This window comes from Chroicocephalus ridibundus, chromosome 2 (assembly GCF_963924245.1).
Source record: "Chroicocephalus ridibundus chromosome 2, bChrRid1.1, whole genome shotgun sequence".
Lineage (NCBI taxonomy): Eukaryota > Metazoa > Chordata > Aves > Charadriiformes > Laridae > Chroicocephalus > Chroicocephalus ridibundus.
Window position 1 is genome coordinate 160,116,923 of NC_086285.1, and position 17,800 is coordinate 160,134,722.

General features: G+C 41.5%; 1 protein-coding gene across 3 annotated transcripts in view; it reads right to left on the bottom strand.

Annotated features, from left to right (window-relative positions):
* Positions 1–17,800, bottom strand: part of KCNQ3 (potassium voltage-gated channel subfamily Q member 3) — a 215,181-nt gene that overhangs the window by 21,957 nt on the left and 175,424 nt on the right. The window contains exons 2-10 of one of the 3 annotated variants that reach the window (XM_063327551.1): positions 16,237–16,327; positions 14,376–14,502; positions 12,454–12,626; positions 10,369–10,524; positions 8,893–9,003; positions 7,956–8,051; positions 6,495–6,589; positions 4,757–4,783; positions 1,053–1,109 (exon numbers count right to left, since the gene is read on the bottom strand). In XM_063327551.1, coding sequence (XP_063183621.1) covers positions 1,053–1,109; positions 4,757–4,783; positions 6,495–6,589; positions 7,956–8,051; positions 8,893–9,003; positions 10,369–10,524; positions 12,454–12,626; positions 14,376–14,502; positions 16,237–16,327 — 933 coding nt within the window. The remainder of the gene's footprint in view (positions 1–1,052; positions 1,110–4,756; positions 4,784–6,494; positions 6,590–7,955; positions 8,052–8,892; positions 9,004–10,368; positions 10,525–12,453; positions 12,627–14,375; positions 14,503–16,236; positions 16,328–17,800) is intronic. The other 2 variants (XM_063327552.1, XM_063327553.1) reach the window with 2 other exon arrangements.

Genomic DNA, 17,800 nt, shown 5'->3' on the forward strand with positions numbered 1-17,800 from the left:
GCAATGTCATGCAAATCCATGGGGAGAATAATCAAAGTTCAATTCTTTGTGAAAAAAGGATGGATATTTTTCAACAACTGATGCAGTCAGCAACGCAGATAGAAACCATATGGATGTTGACCCACTCTTTACTTTGCAGAGAATGTATCTCCATGTATGAACTACTAGAAAGCCAACCAAACTGCAAAATCAATGTCTCTTGACTATTTTGCATGGGCCAATCATCCAATGAAGAAACTGAGTACTTCACTAGCCGTTCTCCGAAAGTTGAAGAGCTTGGGCTAGGAAAGTTGATGATTTCAGGTGTGTGTTGATGATTTCAGGTTTGTGGAATGAAGTGGAAATGAGAACAATGAGTTGAATAATAGCAAGATGTTTGTGTGGGATAGAAAAAAATGCTTGACAATTTAGCCAAAATATTAGCATTTCTGATTATGTGTTTTTCAGATTCCTGAAACGCTACAAATTATTTTTATGTTTCTTTGCAGGAAGATAAAAGTTCTCGCCCGACATCTTAGGTCACAGTTCAGCAAGGTATTAAAGCGTGTCACGAACTTTATTCAGATGATCAAAAGCATCCACTTGTTTTCCGTTTGCTGAACCAGAACCTGCAAATATATATGCAGAGATGTTGTTCCACTGAACTCAAATGCAAAGTGACTTGCATGAATTTGTGTTGGCAAGGTTGGGACTACATAAGGAATGGTATTTAGTTCTTGCAGTATATTTTTCTTATAGTAAATTTCTAAATGATTTGCAGAGTAGGTTAGTATCATTCCCATTCTATGAAAACAGAGAAAAGCACTTGTTTTTAAGTAGGTCATTGGCAGAGCCAGGATTAGATCCCATGTTTTCTGAACAGCAGAACAATGAACTATCTGCAAAGTCATGCAACTTTCTTTTTACGCTTAAATAACTTTTCAGTCTTATCTCCCATTACTTTTTATTGTGGTTAGATTAACTACTTTAGTAAAAACAGAAAGTGCAGGCAGAGAATGGCATGCAAGAAATATGAAAAGAGTAAGGCTCAATTGTTACTTGAATGTATATACCTAAGTTTTCTTGTGAGGCTTGATCCAAAGAATGACTCCCTACTAAACATGACATTACTGTAAAGCGAAGAAAAGTTATTAAGATGAGACGTTAATGATTACCCATGAAAAGCTCTATGAAAAAGAATGGGAACAGCCTTTCATTTGTAGTTAATGTAGTGTGCAAATCAGAGTGGCTTTTTACCCCTTCCTGTTTTGGGCAGAAGCATTAAGAAGAAATGCTGACAGTGAAATTTTCCACCTTGCAAATTATGACTTTATTTTCATTATGCTGTTACTACTGGCAATACAAAAACGCACCACAATATATGCATTCTTTCATACTCAAATAATAGGAAAGACTAGTACCAATTCTGCCACTTAAAAAAACCAAACCGACTTTCCAAAGTCAGAAAAATATTATTTATCATGTAGAGATAAGGAAACAGGGATAAATTACTTTTCTGCAATCATATAATATTAGATCTAGAAATGAACATGCTCTCCTGATGTCTAGTTTTACAGTTGGACAATGCTGATTACGAGAAAGACCTCAGAAGAAAGTTCAAAATCCTTCACTAAAGTACCTGTACGTACAAGTGATTCAAAATTCTTACACTAGCCGAAATCAGTGGAACAGCTGCTAACAACAGCGCTCAAAAATTAGGCCCACAATTCCTTCCTCAAACACAGATGTAAAAAGTTGGTTAAAAATATGTCCCTCAAGCAAAGGTTCATCCAAAAGGCGGGGAAATGTAGGTCAAGCACCTACATTCAGCGCATTTGCTGAATGATTTGCTGCACTCCAGCAGAAATGGGCATTAATATATCTTTCTCATAGATCTTCCTTCTTGGGAGCTAAACAGATGAAAAGGCTTTGCAATACACGCAGAAGAGCAATTGCTAGCTGCAATTTCCTGTGCTGGTCGTTTAAGGCATCGATTAAGGAAGAAAAAGCTAGTGGCATCTCTGGTATAAAGTCAGTTAACTCCCCACCCGTGAGCAATGAATGCCACAGCCCCAGTTCCATCTGGCTTGGGAGACTATACAGGGCATGTAGGGAAAATGAGCAGCATCATATGCACCACTTCAGTGCTTACAGGACCCAGCCTACTATCTAGTTCAAGGGCAGTCCAATGTGCTCTTCATCATATCTCACATCTTCACAGTTTTAGTTTAAAGAGAGCTTCAATAAAGCCTTGGGCTGCTGCCAAACTTTAATCGGCTTTCTACTCTCACAAGCCCTTCCCTGCAGCCTTGCCTCGGGATCCAACTTCTGAAATGGACTCTTCCACTCTGTTGTCTTTAGCTGTGACTTTGTCACGATGCCAGCTCCTGCTTCCAAGGACAGATCCTAGAAGGATCTACAACTCTCCAACTGTGGAGTTCCTAAAGAGCTTTCGCACCACAGAATAGAAACCTTGCTACTTTAAAGAGCTACCCATCCTCAAATTTTCACATAGCCAGACCTAATTTTTAGTTTATTAACTAGTTAAATTTTCTGACTCTCCTGGGAAAGTTTTAGACTAATTCTTCTCTCTCCTTTGTCAACCACTGTTCAGACAATGTAGTTTATTACTACAAGTTTCCCATTAAGTACTTAACTGATACAAAAACCTGGAGAGTGAGTGCACTTATGGGCTGTTCTCTGCACTAGGACCACATTCCTGTATTGCTCATTTATTTCAATACAGCCTTAAATGGAAACAGCAGTGGAGTACGCGTAATACTTTCTATACTAAATCATCGTAGGAGGAACAGTATTTATTTTTTTTTAATTATCTGGTCTGTAAATGAGAGTTTTATGAGAAATGGGAGGTAGGACTGTCAAAACAACCAGATTTTATGGCTCACTCCCATGCCTACTGAAATCAGTGGATGCTCCCACAAATACAATCATTTTTCTGTTTATCTGGAGGGTTTCCAGTCCCTCTTATTGAATGCTTATTTCCATACACACGATCCTGCTACACAGGAAGGTTCCAGCGCAGGTTTACCGATGATTTTGCTAAAAGTTATTACGCATGTAACAACATAAAAGCAAGATATACCCCGCTAGAAAGAGGGGCCTTGGGATTACAGTTTCAAAGATTTTGAGCTGCGAGTCACACTTTTCAGTTTTTAATCCAGTGCGTCAGCATAAAATGATTTCTTCTACTGGCCTGAAAGGAACAGTAACTCTGAAGTTACTCCACAACCACAGGTGCAGGAGCTTCTCTAGGGGAGCAAACTTCAGCAATCATTCACTTGCCTAATTTTAATCTCCTGCTGCATCTGACTCAGAACACATTTCGGCTCAAGGTATGGGGTTACATACTGAAAAAGGATTTCAGCTCCTAACCTTTCTCCTACATATTAAAGGCCAAAATTTAGCTGTTGCCAACTTGGAGTTGGCTAAAATCTCCAGCCATCTACATTGAGGCAACTGAGCTTGCCCATGACTGCTTAGCTTGGGCAGTAACATGGATGTATAGTACTTACAGTACTATAAGTACCCTTATAGTACAGGAGGGTTCACAAACTAGGTAACTCCCATCCAGGCAGTCTTTGAAGAGAAGCAGGCTAGCTCATGATGATGGTGGCAGGAGGGAAAAGTCATGTTTTCCCAATAATTCAGCACTACAGCGCTCGCCTGCATTACAAGAAAACTCGGGATCGGTTTTTCTTTTCTGTTAAAGGAGGTTTGAACCCAAAAAATTCATATGAGAACAGCAAGTGTGAATTTGTTTTTTTCAGTTTCCTTTCTTGAAGCTGCCATGAGTTGCATGAAATGTTTAAAACCCAAAAAGATAACTTTTCATTAGGCCAGGGACTGGAATCCAGGCCTGTCCTCTGACTAACAGTTTTCAAATTTTGCTACAATTCTTGCACTTTTTCTCTGTGTTGTAAATGGAAATGCAAATGGAAATAGCATCAGCACGAGTCTTTGGAACCACTTATCCTTTAATTGTTATTGACTCTTTGTGGGTGATCTGCTGATAGTAGTTTAGCATTAAGTATTTCACGTTTTGACATTGAACTATTTTATGTGCTTTTGAATTTAGCTGGAAAGGGTTAGAATAATATCATTTCCATTTGAGACCTCACAGCTTGACTGACAACGACTGCTCTGCTTCAGTCTTCAGTGACTGACCAGTATTAGGATCGATGACTGCTTCATTCTCTTTGCTTGTAAATTCCTCAAACTGACTGGGAGCCTTCCCATCTGTTTCAGCAGGGGCGGGACAAGGCCTCAAACCTAACAGAGCTTTTTTAGTACTGCCAGAGAGGTTGACTATCCTTCTGCTCCATCTTAGCCATCCATCTTAGTATTTATCATCAAGAAATCTTTGCACGTGATTAATCTCCACAGACTTGATTCCTTATACTGCAACATTACTCTGTGCAGAACTGTTGAGCAATAACATGAAACAGAACTTTAAATTCACCCCAGAACAACCTGACTTTATGTCACGCATCAGGAGAAACCTAGACCATGATTAATCATAACGGACAATAAAGCTGTTTACAGACAATCAACAACAATCAACAAGCAACATTGCAGTTGTACGATTAGTATTTTAGCTGTGTTGTTAAATTGGGAAAAAAGCAAGCAATTAGGAAATGGACCGGTTAATGATTTTTAATGACTATCTGTGGTGTTAGTAGCACGTGTGTTAGTACCATTTAACCTACATCCTCCAATAACTGTCTTAAACAAGGCTATAATAAGGATAGCTACGTACCTGGCAGTACCATCCAATTGCTCTTTCCTTTTATAGAAGAGAGGAAGCATTACAAAAAAGTAAGGAGAGAAGAATTACATAATAAATTCAGCAGATTTTTTCAAGCAGAAATTTCTAATCTATTGCTAATGGTTTATATCTCTTTTGTTCCGTGACCATCACTGACAGCAGAATAAAAGCAAAATTTTCAACTAGCCATAAAGCAAAGAAAGTGATACAGGTTCCTGAAACCAATCTGAGCTGCTTAAACTGGCAATCTAGTCTTTGGTGAGAAGCGAACTCCCTTGCCCTCTCTCCCAGGACCTTATTTGCAAAACACCTATTAAATTTCAGGTCACATTTGAATCACAGAAGAGCCTACATACAATGAACAGGCTTGAAGTCATGGTAATGAGTCTAGACTCCAGGCAAGCTGGAGAATCATTCTCTGAACAAAACCTGAGGTCAAGAAACCACCTAGAAATCACTCTATAATGGATAATGTGGGAACAGACAGAGAGTGAGAAGGGATAAAGAAAGGGAAAGAAATGTACTGAGCCTTAATTAAACACTTGTCATGTTTTTTCTTAGAGATTTCCTTTTTGACCTAAGTGAGACCAATCCTAAAGAAATATATTGTTAATAAATCAAAGAAAGAGTTAATATTTGTAATTTGCCTTTGTAAAGGCAGAGGCCTGAAATGTCTCTTCAAGTCAGTTTTGAGCAACAGCTGGCGCTGCAGTATTAGCACAGTGAGCACAGCTTACATGTGGAGACCTCTGCTTGAGCTGAGCTGTAGTTTAAGGGCATTTGTTGTCAGAATGAGACATAACAGCAAGTCCAGAATGAAAGTTTAAAGCACAAACTTGGGTAAGTAATGCCCATTATTAGCAGCTGGTAGTCTATAGCTAAAAGCCTTTGCTTTCACAGGGGCAACATTTTAAAATGTTAGGAACTCAAGGTGAGGAAGCTGCATGTTTGACAGGCAAGAAAAGTGAAGATCAGACACACTCATATCCACAAACATATTCATAAGTCTGAATGCCTTTATGTATGGAATGGTTTCCACTGAACTCAGAAGTGATGGTTAAAATAAAACCACGACCCCAACTCCCCAAAAAAGTTTCCTTGTGAACCTTCAGTCAATAGTTTCAGTGGGAGACAGTTTTAAAGATACTTTGACTGTCCTCCACTGAATTATCCCCTTGAGCAATTGGTATGGCCAAAAGACAAGTATTTAACAAGCACTAAATATGTTCACGTGCCATGGCCACCTCTGTGAACAACACAATTCTCAGGCTAGTTGAGTTGAAGAGGGAAAAGTAAGAATTTTCAGCATAGTCCATATCTTAAAATACACAACCTCACACAGAGGGTGTGAGAAGCACAGGCGCCTCTGAAATCCAGGGCTAAAGCTTTATCAGGAACAAAATTACAGAGGGAGAAACTGATATTTCCAGTGCAATAAACTCCAGAATCTTAAAAAGGTGTCAGTGAGGTAGTCTTCTCCTTTGTTTAATGACAACATGAGAGCCACTGATGGAGTTATCCATGTGCCTCAAATATATACCACCAGGGAAAGGAAGAAGAAATGGATCCAGAAGCCAAGAAGCATGTTTTTCAGTCTCAGCCAGGAAGTTAATTGGCAACTCTCTGTTACGTACAAAAGCCTCATTGAGATATATAAAGTCTATGTTTCCTGTCCTGACTTTACTTCACAGAAAACGATGATGGAGATGTGGACAATGCACATACGTACCTGAAAAATGGAAATGATACAATTGATTCATAAAATCTCCAGGTAGCAACTAGATCAATCCTGTTGGGGTTAGTAGCATAGTATCTCCAGGCAGCCTGAATTACAAGGGAGAGGAAATAATTAGTGTGAGGTAAAGCTATTCCCCAGTCCGACAGAGATTGGATTGTTTCAAAGAACATAACAACGCACCTGAGTGACTATTGGGAAATTAATTAATAATCAGCCATACCAAATGAGTGTCATTGTATGACAAAATTATTGACCCTGGACTATGGTCTGAGAGGGCTGTTATAGGAGACAGGACATGGAGAGAACCACCAACGTCAACAACACACTACATTTGACTAAACTGGTTTTATTCTCCTGTCTGGTATGTCTGAAAGATCTTCAAGCACTGCTGGACTTCTCCAATATTTCTGGAATTGCTTAAGCTAGTTTACTATCTAATGTATCATGAGAGGAAATTTTGCTGAGCAATTTTCTATTTCAGTATTTAGTTCCAATCAAAATTCTCTAAGCACATACCTAAAACCTACTGTAGCTAAATTAGCTACCTGCTAAGTGGAGATGCTTTAATTTAAAAGGTGAATTCAATTCACAACGTATCCCTGCAGTCCCTTCTGTTTGCTAAGGAGCGTTTTTAATGAGAACAGCATAATACACCATTAAGCCTGTTTCTCCTGAGGACTGGTTTGATCCTGAGCAGTCCTGAGCTCCAACGCTTCCATCTGATATCACAGATGCTTTCTCTGTCCCTCTGTGGAAATGCTGCCATTTACTTCACTGCCATCGGGGTGTGCTCCACACATACTAAGAGTAACTCCTGTCAAATCTGTCAGCCCCCAGACTAGTAATTTTAAGTTTAATTTTCTGAATTTTTAACAAAGGCCATAACTGAAATCCAAGTGAGGTAAGGAGCCTCTTCCCATTGAAGCCTCTGATCATCCAGTGACATAACAGAAGATCCAGGATTTGTTTCAGTTTTTACAAACCACACACACTGTTTATCTCATTTGCCTTGACTGAAACAGTCACTTCTATTGCTGTTTTCACATCAATAACAACATAACTTTGTTTGAACATAAAAGCACTCTCTCAAGGGAACTGACAAAACCTGGATTTTGGAAAGAATATGTTTTCGACAGAATGTTTTCTTTGATTTTGTGGCACTGATGCAGAAGTTGGTTGGTTTCCAGAAGCTAGCAGATGAGGCCCTTTCTTCTAAAGACACTATTCTCCTGCAAGATAGACTGGGAATTGAAAGATTCCTCAAAAACTGCAAGGACCTCTGGATTATCTAGTTCGATGTGAAAAAACCTGACTCCTTTACAAACACAGTTTCTCGCCTCCTGAAATGGGAAATGAGAATTTGGGCAGGGGGGAAGTGGTGGCTCTTGTTAACTTGACACAGAAGTCTTCATACATAACACTTTTTCAAGGAGGAGACAAGTGACTGCAAACCTGAATGAGTTCAGCTGCTGGCTTTCTTCTTTTCTCAAAATGTTTTTGACGATGTTGCTCCTGGACCTTCAGTGCCAGCCCTGAGCCCAAAATACCCTGAAAGCATAGAGTGATGCAAGATTGTAGACATTTCTTACTGAGAAAAAACGGATTAGTGATGAGAGGAAACAGGTCTGCGGGTGGAGATGGAGATGGCTACATGGAACCATTGTGTGGTACAGCATGCCTTTCCCACTGCTCCGCTCATGGGACACTCAAGGTTGTCACGATCCTCTCAAGAACCACAGGCCATCCCAAATCATTTTAAGGTCCTCAACAGGCTTTTTGAATGTCTACTGTTTTTCCAAGCGGGAGGTGTCCAGGTGGTGTATTACTTTCCACTCAGGGTACAGTGAAACTGTACTTGTGTGATAAAAGAGCTATGCTGACCATACTCTGGATTTGGGTGCGTGGGACCTCTCATCCTCCATGAAATTTTTTCCAAGTCTCAATCTAAAGAAAAAATATCCTAAAATCTGGACCTGGGATGGTTTCTGTTGGTATTTGATCCATCTCACCTAGATCTTACCTCGTTCTTACCTGAGGACTTTGCAGAGAAGGCAAATATTTGGCTTATGTAACACAAGAGAACAAATATACTTTCAAAAGCAATTCAGAGATCAGTTCTTAAGCAGCCAGAGTAGGATTCACCTGGCCTCTGCCGATGAGCACTGTCTCAGAAAATGCCAACGCATGGTTGGAGGAGCATCAGGGTGACATATTATTCCCAATTAGCTCTATGCAAAGCTGGGAAGAAAGGAGTTTGATCTACTGATATAGACCAGCTCAAGCGTCTGAATCACTTCTTAAAAAGAGATTTTGATTCCACTGGCAGTTTTCCTTTTTTCAAGTGCACAGCGCTGGGTTGTGGCTAACAGAGGAAGGGGAAGGTACTTACTGCAGGAAGAGCAAAGAAAGACACTCCAATGAGAGAGAATGTAGCTGCAATCAGCCGTCCCTCCCATGTTTTGGGGGTCTTGTCGCCATACCCAATCGTAGCGAGGGTGATCTGTAGGCAGAATGACCAGGACTTCCCATAAGAAAAACAAAGCCAACTGCTCTGCTTTAAATGTCACCATGACACCTGCATAACTCACTTAGCTCTATGGGTGTTCATGCACAGCTTCTTAAAATAGGATCTTGACGATGGGCCAACCAATTATTTTTTTTTTAATGGCATCATAGTCCAGAGGCATTGCACCAGGGAGAACAGATTTAGTCTTAAAGCAGGTGCCTCTCTAGGATGCATTTGCTGAAAGGGAACTCCATGTGACATTGCAGGCAGAGTGAGTCTCCTGCCCACCATCAGTGCACAGTTAGGAGTGGGACTCGCCAGTTTACAGCTTGCAGAGCTTTAACAAAAAATCAGGGCTACCTCTCCCTGAAGTCTCAGTCTCTGTAAAATAAAGACGACTGTGACAACTTACTCCTTTCCCGCACAACTGCTAATTTCCAGCTGTGTACCTTTTCTCATCAGTGAGACTCTCCCTAAATGTCCTGGATATGAAAGGATATGAAAATATCCAGGTGTTCTATGAAACACTCAGGACTTTCTGATTAATAATGGTGGGGGGCATCTTGCCATTTATGAATAACTGCAGTAAATAAAAACATATGCTGCTAAATTTTAGTCACAGCATGATATAGACTCCCCTAACTATTGGTAACAAAACAACATGAATTCTGTCTACCAGGTGGAAGGAATATTTTGTGATCAAATGAGCAGTGGCACAAACCAATACTCCTCTCATCATCAGAAGAGACAAGACCAGATGTATCAAAGGTCCCTCTTGCTCAGTATCCTACCACCAATGGCATTCCCTGATTGATTCTTGAGGAATGCATGTAAGACACGAAAGAAGTGTTGAGTTATCCTTTCCAGAGAAATTTTGGACTCGTTAAATTTCATCTTATTACTCATTGCCCAATGCTCCAAACCATTTACATCCCTCTGCAAGGCCTCTTGTGCCTCAGTCAACAGCACCTCCCAGTTTGGCCAGCTCTGTTTTTGTTGTTTTCTGAGGGATGTAGCTCTCACAGGCAGGACACTGCTCTCATGAGAGCTGGGTCTCCCATAGGCATAGGCTCTGACAGTACAGTTATATCCAAAGAGACACTCCTCTAAAAGAGAGGTTTCCCAGAAGCCAAGAGCACAGACTGATTTTGAAAGAGGTCTTAAGTACCTAAAGGCCCTTGTCTGACTGAAAATCAACAGGGGTATAAGTTCTGTTAAATGATTGTAGGGGCATCCCTACTTTGGTAACGTTACCCAAATTTAGCAGCACTTATACTGTAATCCTTAATATCAATACTTTATCTCTTCTTGGATACAAAGTTTTTAAGAAGGGGATAAGGTATTTTTGGAGTCACTTACCAGCCCCCACCACAGTGCGTCTGCATAGGTTTCAAACTCTTCCTTCATCTCCACCCCATTAGCATCCTTTTCAGGAACATCTTTTTCAACCAGATAAACAAGAAATGAGGAGAGGATGAGTGTCAGGAACCCGATGTACCAAGCAGTGATGAGTTCCTGTAAAATAAACAGATGGACATTGGAGGGCCTGAAAACACTCTCAATACCCACAGTGGAAAAGTAATCATCAAGAGAAGAGAGAAGGACTGAGGATAACAGCAGAGCTGTTGCTGCTGGCTTGGTAACAGCTCATGACCAGCCCATCTCAGCACTTACTGGGAAATAATGCAAAGATTTACAAGAATTAGCCCTTACATGGCATCTTCCTTGGGAACAGCTTGGAGCAATCTGCAGTTGTAGTTCTGCTTAAAGCTGGGTTAAGGGCTTAGCTACACACATGACACAGGGGTGGTTCTGTCCCTGACCTTGATTCTTCCCATTCCTGCTGCCCTCATTCTTGGCAGGCAAATCAACAGCTCCGCCCTCTCCCTACCTCCATAGCAGGATGCAGTTTCTCCTCTTTAGGCATATCAAAGCTTGTTCTGATGTATGATATCACCATGAACTGATGCAATAAGAACAGGCCTTGAATATCGTCTGTGTGAAAACAAACCTGAACTTGTTTTAGAGAGAGTGACTACAGTGGAGTGTGTGGCTAATCCTGCTGAGGTGGGACGTGCAGCAACCCAAGTTCAAATCCCAGCAATGTCTGAAACACAGCAAAAACTTTTTTGGTGAAGGTCTTCACAAGTGGGTAAAAAATCAATATTCCTTTTTTTTAGTGAGAACTGCATTTGAAAAATAAAAACAAAGAAAAAAGGTTGTAGCTGAGAATTTCATAATTGAGTCTCGAGATAAGTCAACTTTCTTGGCTGATTTCTGGTGTGCAATGACAGAAGGAAATTTGTTGGCTAACCTCATTATCAAAATTGTTTCTTTAGTGTCTCCAGTGAAGCAAAGTTCTTGCAACCCCTTCTTATCTCCCGCAGCCAGCTCAGGTCCAAGGGGTGGTCATTGGGAATCAAATAAGGAACATTTGAATGAAATCCCACACAATGAAACCTTAAACAATTTCTGAACAAAGTCTTCAGCACATAGGCTTCTTCCATGATCTCAGTTTCCTGAGAAACATTTTTGACATAAGTGTTTTTGTGCCACCTGCCTTGTAGTAAGTTTTTATGGGGAAGAAACAGAAGTTGGTATGAAATGAAGCAGGGTGGGTATCCCTACCAGCCACTACAAAGAAGCAAAGTCTAATTATGCTGTGCCAGCTGGCATTTTAATTTTCAAGAACCCTAAAATGTCAGGAATGTCATTCATGGATAAGAAAAAGCAGTATGTAGCACAGAGTATACACAATTTTTCTACACCCTGTGCAGTTGAGAAATCTCATCTAGAGGATTTTTATGCAGATAGTTTTTAACTTGTAATAATGTTTGGTGAAAATGCAAGAACACAACGTATCTGTCTGGTGTGAGACAGGATGTGTCTGACTTTAGCATCAAGTTAGACTGAGCAAAGATGATTTTAGAAATCTTGTCTGTCTGGGTTCACACTATGTGCATCTTTGTATTGCCTGGCCCATGCTTTCAAAGAGAAATTATTCAGTAGCTCCCTCTGAAACCACATTTCTGCTAACCAGCCTCTTTCCATCCCTCCAGAGTCCTGTTCCATCTGTTGATGTCGGAGAAGCCACTACAAACATGTTGCAAATATAGAGGCTTTTCTGTCACAGATTTCAACATACTTCACCATTAAAGGGATGTCCCTGCTCATTCAGTGTAAAGGCAAAATTCCTGTTGCAATGAGTGTGGGAATGAACACTCTCTATTGTCACTTAATAGCACTGCTATTGAGTAGAGAAGGGTGAAACAAAGGGTAGAAATTGTTCAGAGAACGGGAGACAGAATAAAGCTGAAAGGACAAAACTATTGCTTGAACTACTAGACATAATCCCAAGGCATTGCTGTTCCTGTGTATCCCCTCTCTTTCCCTTCAACAGCTCTGCCCCAAGCCCCAGCTAAGCCCTGCAAACTCCTCACTTACTTTGCTATGTGCACAAATGGCTGATCCCAAGAGTTTCCATGTACCGCCCCGCCTGTCCATTCGGAGCATCCGTAGGATCTGAAGGAAGCGGAGGCTTCTGAGGGATGTGGCCAGAACATTGCCCTGGTTCCCAACAGCAACCACTGGCACTGAAGCAATCAGCACAAAGATATCTGCAAGGCAAAAAGAACAAAGCCTGCCAACAAAAGTGGCCCTATCACCTGCTTCTTAATCCCATCTGGTTGTGCTGCAGATTTCCCTGGGCAAATTTTAAGGTTGCCTGAAAATGCTTTCTCTTGCCAATTAAACAGATATCTGCACCTGCCAGACAGTCGGCGTCACACACAGAATCCACCAGAAAGCCTCGTAATCTATTTACAGACCGACACGCTGGACTTGAGACGCTGCCTGAACTAGCTTAGGGATGAAACAGTGTCTGAATGCTGGCAGAAAAACAACCTTAAATTCATCTGTCCCACAGGAACACCTTAGTGAACAGGTCAGTAGGTAAGAAATTCAGGTTTTGATAGTGCATCTAGTGATTTGTTCTTTTGACTGAGTTTTCCCTTTAAAATATCAAAGTCAGTAATACTATATTTTGCAAGCACTCACATGGCCAATTTGCTGATCAACTGAAGAGGTCTGAAATGCAAATCACATCACTACTTCTTGTTTTATGTCTTTCTCTTTCTTTTCCTTGTTTCCCCCCTGCTTTTTGATCCTATAGATATATGAGAAAAAAGTGGTACCAAAAGGCTTCAAACATTCTCCGGGCACTCAGTCTTTCAATTGCCTTCACATTGTATTTCCAGCCAAAAAGAGTGGCACCGGATGGATTTCAGATTTACTCATTTTCAACTATTCTCAAAACAAACATGTGCCAATGACAACCAAGCGACGATATTAATAAATCCAGTGGGATTTCTGTTCTTTCCCCAGACACCAATGAAGATTCATTCTCAGAAGTGAGATGACGCGTTTACCAAGAAGGCATGAGACAGTTGCAATCCCACTTGCACACACCGTGCTCTACTGCCTTCACAACACTATGAGAAGCATTTATACAACAGTAGCACCCAAAGGAGCACTACTAAATTGAAGGTAGCATAGATGCACGAAGAAAATTTTTCCGATTTTGTTTGCCATTTAGACCCACAAGATGAACAAAAGGAGGGAGAGGGAAGAGGGTAGCATGTACTCATATAACCGCAGCACCACGCCTCCCCAGAGTGCTATGTGCTGTACAAATAAAGAACACAAACCTAGTGTTTGGCCTGAAAAGCATCAAAATAAATGAGGGAATCCTGGAAACGGCGAACGAATGTGGATGTGCACGACAGGCGTTCAGGGCAGAGTGAGCTCCTAAATGTTGGCTGGTTTGGTTTGTGGGCATAATGAGGAGTTTTAGGAGGGATTCAAACATGAAAAATGAGTAGTTTTATGACAGTTGTACGGCAGTACCTTCCAAGCCTGAAAGATAACATGGGTGAAATCACAAAGATACTTGTTTGCAAATGCAGATCAACATTACAAAGGTAAAACACAACATTTGAATATGAACAATGGAGAAGATGGCACAGTGTGGGGATCTGCAGTGGCTTGAAACCAACGGCAGACAGAGTATATTTTCTGATGAGCTTAAGAAAAATGCAGTGGGACTCATGACAAGAAAAATGTGTTTGCTATAGAAGGATCCATTTTTTTTTGTCACTGACCAGCCACCCAAGAGTGTCTTGAATGAATCGTTATTCACAATCACTTCAAGTAACTACACCAAGCAGGACACAGCCCCTAGCACAAAGGGCAGATCTGATTTCAGTGTCCTTTGCACCGCCATTCGCTGCTTCTTGGACATCCCCCCAAACTGGCTTAGAAGGAAAAGAACGTAATGAGGAAAACAGCAGTAGAGAGCACGTGCTTACCCAGCATGCACAAAGGCTTCCTGGCAAATTTGAGTCTCCCCCGCCATCCTTTGTAGCGACAGCAACACCCAGCAGCCCAGATTCTTAAGGCAAACTCTGCTCCAAAGATGAAAATGGCAAAAGTTTCCTGTATCAAAGACACAAACTATGTTGTTAGACTTGTAACAAGTTTTGCAGTAATTCTGGACACATAGAGATAGCTGAAGGAAACGGATGAGGTGCAACTCTTGGGGTACGAGAGTGTGAGAGAGAGGGAAAAAGTTGGGAGGAGAATCTAGGTTGATGAAAGAGGCAAGGCAAAGCAGGACAAAACTTTACAGCCTGCTAAGTGCTCTGCAGAAAGGACGTGCCTCTGCTGTTGGGTAAATGTGAAGTGCTTGCCCTGTCTTGATGGAAGGGCAATTACTTCACAAAAAGACCTCCTGTTTCACACGAAAGAAGAAGACATATGTGAGCGGTGACTGCAAAGTCCCCAGTGCACTGTATACCCACACCCAGGGTTCCCCACCAGCAGCTCGTTCGTGCAGACATATCTATAGAGACAGGGACAGTATACAGTATACTCATATGCTCATACATTTAAGGCAATGACCAAGGCATATATAAGACAAATTTGAGGCATGTATTATTCCCTTAAACTTCTGGTGCACTGAAGAATGGGATTTTCTACCTTGCGCAATAACTCTTCTAAGCATGGGGAGGGAATGGAGAGGAAAGAGCTTCTCTGAGGTGCTCAGCAGAGATGGGCCAAGGGCAGCATGGGGCACACAGTTACTTATCCTCTCTCTCAACAGCTGACAAGGAGGAAAGGGGTTTTTTTCCTGATGCCCATGCCCACAGCTGCTAGGCACTTGTGAAAACCGCTGAGCGCCACATAAAAGGAAGCACAGAAGGAAAAATAACCTCAGGCTTTTTCAAATGTGAAAAGATAGGTCTAACCAGGGCAACAGGGACCAAAAGCGAGTTTCACATTCCCTAGGGGATGAGGGTGTTTTCATACAGGCGCTTTTTGAGAAGGAACATGCAAAGGGAATTCACCTTTCATTCCTTTTGGCATTTAGTTCCAGCTTGGATCTACACGTCTCTGGGGGTACAAGGGGAAATGGAAATTGAGATCCTGAACTACTCTTGCTGTGCAGTTTCCCTAGGGATGCTTTTCTACAAGGCCAGGTTAAGTGAGACATTGCGCTATTTCATGATAGCTATGGGAGCAGACAAAGTTCTTTGTTAGGGATGTTTTCATAAAATGATGAATATATCATGTTTATAATTAGTGATGGGGTTTTTTTCTATTTTTTTCTTCTTCTGCCAAATCAGAGGCCTACAGAAATACTGTCTTGAGCATGAGCTCCAGAATTTATATAACAAGCATGCTGGAAACACAGAGAAAAGAATGTACTTGCTGCAAATACATTTCCTCTCATAGACAGTCATCGGAGGCACTACTTGCAACAATTTCAGTTATCCTGCTACTGGGCACAAGTGTGAGTCCAATTCTGATCACCTCCCTTGAAAGAAATGCTGGGATTGGTAGAACCCCCCACAAATGCTCAGGTCTGGCACGGTCAGTAGGAAATATATTGATCCTTCGATGGGAGAACTGTTAGGCAAATGCTGAAAAGCCATTATTTAAAAGTCTCAGGCTAGTATTTTTCCTCTCTTCTTACTTTCCTTTTATTCATTCACTGTTGACAACGAACCGGGAACTCTCCAATTATATGTAAGTGTACGGTCACTGCTACAGGACCTACAGAAGAAATATTATTGCATGCAGAGCTTGGAGTCAGTTTCCACCACTGCTGATGGGGCTGATTTCAATTCAAGGACATTACCAGGGTGATGCAGCAGCCAGTCTACTTACCAGCAAGAGGAGCCAGTCTCCCGAAACAGTTTCATACTCCTTGAAAGTTGTCAGCACAGCTAAGATCAAACACCCCAAGACAATCAAAAATCTGGAATGAAAAAAAAGGAAAAAAACACAGCATTGTTACCCCTCACTGTATTTGCATTAGAGATATTACGTATAAAAGCCCGCGTGGAGACCTTCAAAGGATGGCTACTTCCCATCAGTGAGCAGTGAGGTGGGATCTCATGAAGATCAAGGGTTCTCAACCTGGACGGGGGGAACTGACAGCCAAGAAATCATGGCAAGATCCTAAATCAGAACAGTACTGGGACAGACATGCATTAATTCACCTGATTGAATTCTTCAGGAAGCAAATGGATGATACTTTATTTTGGGACAGGATTGTATGGTATGGCAGAAGACTGTAAGGCTCAGGAGGTCTATTCCAAGCTGATGTGCTTTGTGCTTCACAAAATGGCACTGCAGTTACAGGGGAATAAATCTACTTGGCACATCCTGAGGCTGCAGAAACAGTAAACGCTTCAATACAATGCAGCACCAGCACAAACCCTCCCTTGAAAACTGCACTGCATTTCTTTCTTTCCTTCCCTTTTTGCACTCATTTCTATGCAGAAGAAAAGATAAAAAGGTTTGAAAGAGAAACAATAGAGAGGGTAAAGTTCTGCTCTCCAGTAAACACAGTGCATGATAAATCACTGCCCCTGTGCTACTGCCTGTTTGTGAGGCTCCAGAACACAGAGACTTGACAGAAAATTTAACTCCCACTGCTGGTAAATCCAATTCAGTCCAATCTAAAGTCACGTTGATCTGCTTTGTAAAATTACTCCCAGGTTCAAGCTATTGAAAATCTTTTATACATAAAGAGGTAAGAAAAATCAAGGGAGTCTCGTAAGTGATTACTGTGAAGCAGACTGGGGGAAGCTCGTATTCTAGTACTACATGAACCCAGATCATGGGCATTTTAATGTGCTCCCAAAATCTGATCTGCGGGAACAGAGGGGCAGGTGGCCATGGAAATATTTCAGAGCTTAGTGAATAAATTTGAAGGATGTCTCCATGAAAGCCTTGGATCCCTTGCTTTCATAGTTAGGCTACATCAAAGAAATGATAGGCATTAGGTACTGAAATCATCCAGGGAAAAAAGCTTGTTAAGACTCAAACTGTGTTTAGTGTGTACTACCTGTTTTGAATTTCAATCTGATACCTAAAGTGGGATTTCATTTCTTGCTGAATAAAACTCCACTTTGTTTCCCTGGGTGAAATGAGCAGAGTCCACAGTCGGCAGTGTGGAGGCAGCGAGCAGGGACCATGGGGAAGGGGGCTCAGCTCAGAGACCCATGTCCTCTAACCACTCTTGGGGTTTTGTTTCCTTCACATACGGGGAAACCTAGGGCTAAGGGAGCACTTTCTGAGGATTTGCAAAATTTTTGCAGCTGGAGTAATAGGAGAGAGGAGAGCTCCAGACAGCTCCTGCTGCCTTTTGCGGGGGGAAATTTTCCCCAAACAGCATCGACTAGCACCCTCCACGCAATGACCAGGCAACAGTGAAACATTTCAC